This window comes from Beta vulgaris, chromosome 2 (genome assembly GCF_026745355.1).
Source record: "Beta vulgaris subsp. vulgaris cultivar EL10 chromosome 2, EL10.2, whole genome shotgun sequence".
Lineage (NCBI taxonomy): Eukaryota > Viridiplantae > Streptophyta > Magnoliopsida > Caryophyllales > Amaranthaceae > Beta > Beta vulgaris.
Genome location: NC_079203.1, coordinates 33,975,311 through 33,985,053, shown reverse-complemented (window position 1 = coordinate 33,985,053; position 9,743 = coordinate 33,975,311). Strand labels below are relative to the sequence as shown.

Here is a 9,743-nt window from a genome sequence, read left to right as displayed (position 1 = left end):
AGCTTATATACGAAACTCTTAACCATCAGACCAAATGATATTAGTGTTATAATGTTAAAGTATAATATTAATAAATAAAAATCAGTTTGAGATGGGACAAAGCTTGTAAAGTATGCATATAAGTCAGAAACCACTTATAAAACAAGTTCGACTATTAAAAGGGGGAAAGAACCAAAAAGAACTCGAGCAGACAATACACAATAGTAATATAGTATGTACATATCAGGTTTGGTCCACCAAATTTCTCTTTTCTGTTTCTTCAGTTTATATTTTGTTGCTTCTGGAGAAAGATAAATCATTACCTTCATCTAGTATACCAATAATTAAACTATAAGTTTAATGTTAAAGACATCAAAAAAATATTCAAGGGTAGAGTGCAAGAATTCGGCTTCAGTTGTGATATTGATGAGTAGTTTAAAAGAGAGATTAGACTACTGTTCACTCACCAAAGCCAAACTTTGCCAAGTACCCGAAATCCTAAAGTATCTTCCAAGCCACCAAACATTGCCTAGCTTTGCAGAAACTTCAACCATGTCTGTTGTCATAGTACATAACCAAAAGTGTGTTCTTTTGTTATATGCTTCCATTGTAGTATGCTTCTTAAGATCTTTTCTCTCTTTTGCTCCATTAATCTCGCTAGCTCGTCGATGAGGAACTCCTACTTGATCTTTGGGACTAATGAGTAAGTCCGATCTCGGATTTTTTATTCCAAAGCTACCCTCTTATCGAGTCTGAAAAATACCATAACATACACACCCCTTACATAACTAAAATTATCTAAAATTTCCACCAAGATTAAACCAACATGGGAGGTAGAGATGGTCATGTTTTGCTAGGATTAGTGTTTTTTATCATAGGCCTTTGGCATCTTTATAATCAAACAAAAAACAATGCAACTCTAAAATGCTACAAGTCTGTCTCTTGGTTTCCCACCTCATTCTCAAGGTACTTAGAACTTTACCTTATCCTCATGGGAACCTCTATATTCATCTTCATGGAACTACATAGCTCGCCATTCGATCATGATGGAACCATCCTAGCCACTCATCTCCACCACATTGAGCATACTTCCATTGCCATGACATTCTTCTTGCATGCTCTCTTTGCTATCCTACTCGACAAAGCGCGGCCTAACACCAACGCTCATATTGGTATGAGCCATTTCACCGCGGCCTTGGCCTTCGCCCAAGAGCTTCTCCTCTTTCATTTTCACTCTACTGACCATGTCGGCCTAGAGGGCCAATACCACTTGCTCCTTCAACAAGTTGTTTTAGTATGCTTGTTTAGCACTCTTTTTAGCATATGGTTGCCTAAGAGTTTCATGATGTCCTATATTAGGTCACTTGGTGTGATTTTCCAAGGCCTTTGGCTAATTGTCATGGGATTTATGCTATGGACTCCGTATCTCGCCCCCAAAGGTTGCTCAATGAAGAGGGGTGAATACGGTCGGAATGTGATTAAGTGTGACGATCATGGATCATTACATCGTGGTAAGGCGTTGGTTAACATATTGTTTAGTTGGTTTTTGATTGGTATGATGGTTTTTGGTGTTGGTTCTTACTTAGTTGTGAACAAAGTTTATGGCGTAAATGAATTCATGGATGACGATGAGGAAGAATTGACATGCCAAATGGAAGATACACAAAGATTTATATGCCGAAACAGGGTTTCATCAATTGATTTGGAAGAATAGATGGTAAAAGTTACCTATATATATTTGTAAATTAATTCATTGAGATGGTGTTGATAAAACATGTATTTATGTAAATATTGCTATGATTTCACTTAAAAGGGAATTCGTTTGTTGCATATATATATATATATATATATATATAACTTTTTGCTTTCTCCCATGTCTTATTTTTTTGCTCATCCAAACTCTCTAACAGCCCGACTAATAGGTTGTAATATATATAGCGGTATTGGCAATCAATTTCAATATAAATGGTCCGTCTGATAGGTCGGTATTGACAATAAATTTCAATATAGATGGCTCGTCTAATAGGTTGTAATATATTGCAATATTGGCAATAAATTTCAATATAAATTTATAAGAAAGTTTCATGTCAATGTTCATATAGTTGAAACAACATCCCATAGAAACAACATCCCATAACATGTGCTTTCCTTTATAAATTTCACTATCACTCGATACTAATTTATAAAGAAGTAATAAATGGTGAAAATAAAAAAATTAAAGAAAAAAAAAGTCTGGAAATAGATAAGCACTACCATCAATATTGAATTTACTATGATCACCGTTGTTTATTATTGTCTACCAAACAAACCATAAGAGTATGGTATGATTTGAATTTGAACCGGTTATTGGATCTTTGGGATTAAAAGAAGCTGAAGTCAAACTTAAGGCTGCTTTACATTTGGTTCAGATTCGCTTCAGACTTGTGGCAATTTGCACTTCACACAAGAAATTTGGGTGCATCTCTTAGTTATACACTTCCATTATTTCCCATAGAGTTCCATTCAAAGTAAAAGCTGTGAAAGAAAAGCCAATCAGATCCCAAATGGGTTTATACCCTATTTTCCATATTTTTAAGAAAACAAATGGGACAAAAAAAAGTGATTCCTTATAAGTTATATTTCTATAACAGATCCGCATTATGTTAATTGTTACACTTTCTTAATTGCTTACAATCTCTTGATTGCAAAACTTTAGTTGAGTAGCTAATAACTCTAGAAGTTACAATAATTCTAAAATATGCAAGAAGTTACGTAGCTCAAAGCCCCAAATATTTTACCCACCAAAGACTTGAATATTCTGAACCAAATACTAAAGGCATTGTGCTGAGTGCTGAACTTCATGAAACAAATTTACATCTTACACTTGAAGGCTTAAGAGCCTCTTAACATTATGAGATGAGTCTCATGTAAGGCAGAACGAAGCATGGAGGGTGCATCCTTAGGGTTAGCCGGCTAGTTTCTGATGCTCTCTTCAAGCCCGAGTCCCTGGATAAAAGCACTCAACACCGTTTTCCTTAAGTTTAAAGTGGAAATTTTGTACCTTGTTTGATGGACTCCAAGATTGGTCACGCATTCCTTTGTTCAAAACAGTCAACTGAAAGTTGAGAAACCATAATTATACAAGAACCAGAAATTTCTGTGATTGGTGTTATGTCAATAAAACAGACGATTGCATCTTTAGCAGTTTTAAGTTTTAACAGATACTGATTATGCAGAAATTTGAAGATACCTGTCCATGAACATCAGTTGCCAGGCCAGTTGCCAATGGTTCGGCTTTAATTAATATGTTAGCTAAATACTCCATCTGTAGCATGGGTGTTGAACTTTCCTCTCCAAAATAGATATCCTCGTGGTTAAGGATCACAAGGGAACAACCCTGGAGGAAGGTGAATGAGAAGATCACAATGATGTAATTTAGAGACAACTAGATTCTTTTCAATTGTGCTAGACATTAAAACTCATGATGGATGTGCCACAGTGAAAATATCTCAAACAATAGTAAACATATCTAAGACATGTCTAAAGCTGCTTTCAGTTGAGCAATGGAAATCCTTCATTTAAAAGAAAGGTATGTGCATCTTATTAACATCCTTTAGTTAAGTACATAATACAAAAACTTCAAATATCTTGTATCATGACGCAAAGAGTAATATGAACCCCAAAGATATGATATCACATAGTACTTGAGTCCAATTCCATGTGTCAAGGCCTGCCGAAACTTAAATTGCTATGATCCAGAGGCACATAGAGTTAGCACTGTACCAAAATGATATCCTCACATAGTGCAAACTACTTCACAAAGTTAATATGTTATATAGTATGAATCAACTTGCACCATATTGACTTGGAGGGGAGGGGGAGACAAACACAAACACACCAAGAAAAATGACAATGTAGGAACCAAAAAAGAGATTTGACATCTTACAGCTTCTGAAGTCAAAGTGCAACAATATCGCAGAAAGTCCAAGCTATGATTGAAAGAACCCTTGGCAGCCACCTCAATGAGGGAAAAATCATCAAGTATAATAGTGATACATTTACTGCTTCCACTATTCGAGGTAATGTCTTCGACAGCTTTCTGGATCTTCCCATACAACTCAATCAGTCCACCATTATGTATGTTTTCCTTGCTTTGGTCTGGTTTTAAACAAACAACAAAAAGAGAGAGAGGGTGATAAGAAAAGAGCATTTTCAATAATTTCATAGAATTATGAATATACTTCAGTTCTAAAGCATACTGTTAATCTTTTCTCTTTTATCTACCCGGTTTTAGACCCTGAAAACATCAACATGGATATCTGATTTTCTAATTGACTCCCACGCTGTAAATAAGAAAGATAAAATGGGACATCTCCTAAGCAACAAGGTAGATCCAATCTTCTTGCAAACATAGGTGAGTCATGAATGATAGGTGAAAATAATCAGATGGCATATTCTGACCTGTGGATCCTAGCATAAGCATGTCAAAGAAGAAAAACCTCCTGTTTTCACGGTGAGCAGCCAGGTTGCAACCCTGTTACAGCTTCAAATATTATAATGCACTCTTCCAAATTGTATCAAGGATTAAGAGGGATGCATTGGAACTGTAAATATTTCACTTTCATTTCGTCCAACAAATCATGTAGCCATAATCAAAGTACAATGACGCAATGAACACTTCCTACTGAATCAAGCAAGTTTGTACTCCTTCGGCATAGAATGACAAGAAATCTTCTACCAACAAGTCAAATCTTCTTCTCTAACATGAAAACAAAGGCACCATGTAGCAAAATACTCTATAGCAGGGTCCAAGTCGTATCATGATTATTCAGGGTTTTTTAATACATGTAGCTTCAAGGGCTAACCATAAGCAACAAATCTCTTTTATAAATTGGTATTATTTTAGAAATTTATGACATTAAGCAATAAAAATGTGTGTTTTAAGAGTCAAACCCATGCCCTCTTAGAGCTTGTTTGGTTAACCTTCAAATACATGAGAAATTAGAATTCCTAGGAAGTAGGTTTATATGTTGTTGTTTGGTTGGCAAAAACATGGGAAGTAGAACTTCCTAGGAAGTTATATTTCCTACAAAATGGAGGAAATAACTTATCTAGCCCCCCTAGGTAAGTGGAAATTCCCATGGGAAATAGAATTTCCCATGTTCAACCAAACAAAAAAATATACTTCTTAGGAAATGAAATTTCATGGGCAATGCAAATTCAAGGGAAGCTATACTTCCCAACTTCAACCAAACGACCCCTTATTTAATATGCTAATGCACTAAACAATTACGCTACAATACTAATGTTGGTCTTTGTGATGGAAAAAATCATTTAATGACAAGATATCATTTCTATTTTTCAAAACTTCAAATGCACGTTGGTAAATAATCAACGGGATGTATCGCCCGGGACAAGACCTAGTTTCTATTCTATAATGGAAAACCTAAGTGAGGACTTAAGTCATTGGCGTTCCTCTAAAATGCCTCAAATAACCCTATATAATTAATATGTAAATTGTTTAAAAAAAAAGTCATTGTCTTGTCTTAGTGATGAAATAAATTTTTTAAGGCTATTATTTCCATCAATTATGTTTTGGGTACATCAACGCATATATTACTAGTAAGCAATCTAAATCAGCTCTAAAACCCACAATTCATAGTAAATAAAGTTCACATAATTCCCAACAAAAGAAGCAGCACAAACCTATCAGATGAACCCTAATTAAATCATTTCTAAAACAGAATTAGAAACGAAGTGGTAAAAATTGAAACAGAAATCTGAATGCAATAAAAAGAAGAAACGATTAATAAGTTGATGAGCGTACGAGTTTGCGGAGAATGCGATCGTAGTGAGAGAAAGGGTGAGAAAGAGAGATTAAAATGGCGGTGGTAGAGGAATGAGGAGAGAGAGAGCGTTTGAGGATGTGGTGTATCACGAACGCACCGCTTGTTTCGACGCTATCTTCAATTAGAACACAACTTCCTCTTGGTAGTGAAGATGAACATGAGTTGTCGTTGAATATTTCAAGAGCTTCATCTAACAAATTTAAACGTTTCTCCATTGTTGTTAGAAGCAGTTTTTTTTTTTTTTGGGGCTCTTTTTTGTTTTGTTTGATTTCTCTGGTTTTTGAGAGAATTAGAACTAGCAGTAGTGGGCTGGAGCCATGACCAACGGTGTCCACGGAGGGTTTAAGGTTTTTTTATCCTAGAGGTGATCAAGACTAATCTAGTCTTTGGAATTTGAATGAGTTGGTTGAAGAAAGGTTGAGTGGTCGTTTGGTTTAAGATACAGAATGGAAAGGGATAGGATATAAATAGAGGAGAGGAATGGTAATAAAGATGGTTATTTTTATTGAGTGTTTGGTTCAAACAAAGGAATGGAAATGAAGGATAACTATTAACTTCAAGTAATGGATTTTGTTACTTGAGGCCTGAGGGGGAGGGAAGGTAACAAATTGGGGGAATCCATTACCATCAAGTAATGGTAATGGATTGATGAGGGGTTGAACCAAACAAGAAAAAAGGGAGTCGGTAATTGATTCCGTTTCTCGAAATCCAAAAATAGTGAACCAAACGACCCCCGAAACTTAACTAGTCCTCCGCACAAAGGCTACACATACATTGGATATATATAGGCCGCACATATACTAGGCGTATGTGTTACTACTAAAATTTATACTTTAGGTATGTGTTACTATTAAAGGTCTCTTTTTTTGAATAATCCAAAACTTATCTAAATTGAACTTATTGGACCTAAACTTAACTTATTGAACTTGAACTGAACTTATTAGACCTGATCTTATTGAAACTTATTGAAACTTATTGGACCTGATTGGAACTTATTGACCTGATTGAAACTTATTAGACCTTATTGGACCTGATTAAAACTCATTAGACCTAATTGGAACTTATTTGACCTTATTAGACAAAAAAATTGATGAGTTATAACATAAATATTACCCCTAACATAAATACGACCCCTCAAAATTAATTATGAAATAATAATTATTGAAATTTTACCTTAAAAAAATAATTATTATCAATCATCTCTTATGATAAACAATTTAACAAAAAAAAATATTATTTATATACTTGCCTAACTTTCACCACTAATATATCTAATATAGTCTTAATAGTAATATGAATGATGAGGGAGAGGTGGTAGCTCAGTAGAGTACCACCGCGAATTCCAGGGCACTGCCCAGGGTTCAAAACCTCATCCCAACAATATGTTGAACATTTAATTCTGGATTGTTTAGCCTTATACCCAGCCTCTAAGCTGGTGTGCCCTAGGAGTTGGTCTGCGGACCAATTATCTTTCCCAATAAAAAATAGTAATATAAATAATAAACAATAATACAAGTATAATACTATACATTGTGGTACTTTAATTAAAAAAAAATTAACACATACATCCAGTGCATGTGTGTCCCACATACATTAGTGTATGTGTATCATCTCTCCTTCCTCTGTAACAAAACTATTGCAACAATTTGGTTGGTCACGGACTTAGAGGATTTTTTTGACTTTAGGACTGAGAAAAAAGTAGCCATCATTTGACTTTTTCTTTTTTTCCTTAATTCTCAAATCGCTGCTATTAGCCAAAGTTTTTAATGGAGAAAATTCAGGGTGCTAATCTTTTTAGCTGCAAAATTTAAGGCGTCATTTTCTAATTTTTGGAGCCATTGAATGCAAAAATTTTAATCATGCATTATTTACAAGCACCCTATGAACTTACAATCCAAAATTTTTAACTTTAGTCATTAAGTTAAATTTCAAAGTTTCCCATCATTTCAAATGTTAATCCCTAATTACACCTATCTTTATATAAGTAGAGTAACCCAAAAAAAAAATATCAGCCCATAATGGCTTAAGTTAAATCAGAAAATAATCCATGCACACACTTAAATCTTCTTGCAACCAAAGAAAAACAACTGCAAAAGTAGCACCCTCATCCGAGCAAAAAAAAACAAAACCTAGTCATATTGGATGAAAAAGATGCATTATTTGAAATAGATTAGCTAATTGATGAAGAAGGGTTAGAACCACCTACACCTACTATACAAGAAATCTGGGTAAATACATTTGTTAGAAATTTTTTTAGAAATATCACAGACAATCAAAAAGGTTACATCAGTAGAAATAGATTCATATGTAGTATGCATGTCAAAAAGATACAAGATCAAGACAATGTTCATGGGTGTTACATCAACGCCCTTATTTAATGAATATGGTGTGGTAATACATGATGGGAAATTTGAAATGTTCTAATTTGTGTTCAGGCAAAGATCAAAGAAGAGAAGCAAAAATAGAGAAGTTAGGACACTAGAGACCAAGGCAATACAAAATGTGAAAAAGGTTGTAATCAGAGATATGTTGCTGAGAAATGTGCTACCAAGCATCATGAGAAAATGGCCAGAAGGGATGTGCAAGGACATCTTCATTCTATAAGACAATGCAAGGCCACACCTAACTGATGATGATCCATAATTTTAAAATGTAGCAAGCTGTAATGAGTTTAACATTCACATAATTTTCCAACCATCACAATCTCCTAATTTCAACATCCTAGATTTAGCTCTTTTTAGGGTTATTCAAAGTTTGCAATACCAATCATTTGCTAAAAATTTGGATGAGTTGATTGAGAAAGTCAACCAAGCATATGTAAAATTTGATCCGAATCTAATTAGGTACACATGGATTCATTTACAACATGTAATTAGAGATGGCCACTGGTGTGGGTTGTGAGGGATGGTCCGTGGGCCCTAGTGAGCAGGGTTAAAATTTCACGGCCTAGGATCGGGCAGTGAAATTCACGGTTTGGGTGCGTGGGCTGGTCCACGAGCTGAAAAATCTTAGCCCACACCAGTCTGTTATCATTTTTCATGGTTCGGGAAGCGGTTCTGGCGATTGTGGGCGTAGCGGGCTAGCGGACCGGCATGAGAATTATTTTTTCAAAGTAATATAATAATTTATTATTACATAAAACCTTGAATATTAATTAAAATATGTACAATTATTAATATTAATGAATAATTTTATTATTTTCAAATTTGATTGAATTATAATATATGCAATTTGATTAAGATATATATATAATTTGATTAAAATATACACAATTTGGTTGAATAATTACTTGGGCTGGACTGGTACGGTTCATGGGCTGGGCTGGTATGGTTCATGGGCTAGGCTGAACCGTGTTTGTGGATCGGGCTAGGCAGTTTTAGTAGCGAGCTTTCGTGGGCTGGGCTCAAAAAAGTTGGTCCACAGTCCACCCACCAATTTCACGGTTTGAGTTGGGATGGACCGTGCTTTTTACGAGCTCAGCCCACAAGGCCCAAGAGGCGGGTTGGGCTGGATTGACCTGCACCATTGGCCATCTCTACATGTAACGTTAGAAGCTCTCATGGTGAAAGGAGGAGACAACTACAAGAATCCACATGTGGAGAAAGCTAGGTTGGACATGTCGGGGTTACTAAATGAGAATGTTGAAGTTAATCAAGAAATCATTAATGAGCTGTTGCACATGTTAATGCAGTCGCCACTGATTTTTTAGAAGTAATGAAAGAAGCCATAGAAGATGAACGAGATACTTATGCAAATTATCACAACCCGAGTGAATTTTCCCAAGAACAACTTACAAATCAAGGTGAATCATCCAGCACCGTTGTTGAGCCATTTACCATCCCGAGCGGATGGTATGAGAATAGAAACCTTCATAACTTTTTCACTCGTTTGCCCAAGAACAATTTACAAATCAAGGTGAATCATCCAGCACTGTTG

The 9,743-nt window shown here is 35.3% G+C and overlaps 2 protein-coding genes across 2 annotated transcripts; one reads left to right on the top strand and one right to left on the bottom strand.

Moving 5' to 3' along the window:
* Positions 1-457: 457 nt before the first annotated feature.
* LOC104906086 (uncharacterized) lies at positions 458-1,806 on the top strand. Its single transcript, XM_048638962.2, has 2 exons — positions 458-682; positions 1,339-1,806. Exons 1-2 carry the CDS (start codon positions 594-596, stop codon positions 1,691-1,693), a joined length of 444 nt encoding a protein of 147 aa, XP_048494919.1. The 5' UTR covers positions 458-593; the 3' UTR covers positions 1,694-1,806.
* Positions 1,807-2,563: 757 nt separating this feature from the next.
* On the bottom strand, positions 2,564-6,211 carry LOC104906087 (elongator complex protein 6). The gene is made up of 5 exons (XM_010694800.4): positions 5,786-6,211; positions 4,420-4,492; positions 3,905-4,116; positions 3,209-3,355; positions 2,564-3,073 (listed from the first exon to the last, which is right to left on the bottom strand). Exons 1-5 carry the CDS (start codon positions 6,020-6,022, stop codon positions 2,951-2,953), a joined length of 792 nt encoding a protein of 263 aa, XP_010693102.2. The 5' UTR covers positions 6,023-6,211; the 3' UTR covers positions 2,564-2,950.
* Between the last annotated feature and the right edge of the window lie 3,532 nt (positions 6,212-9,743).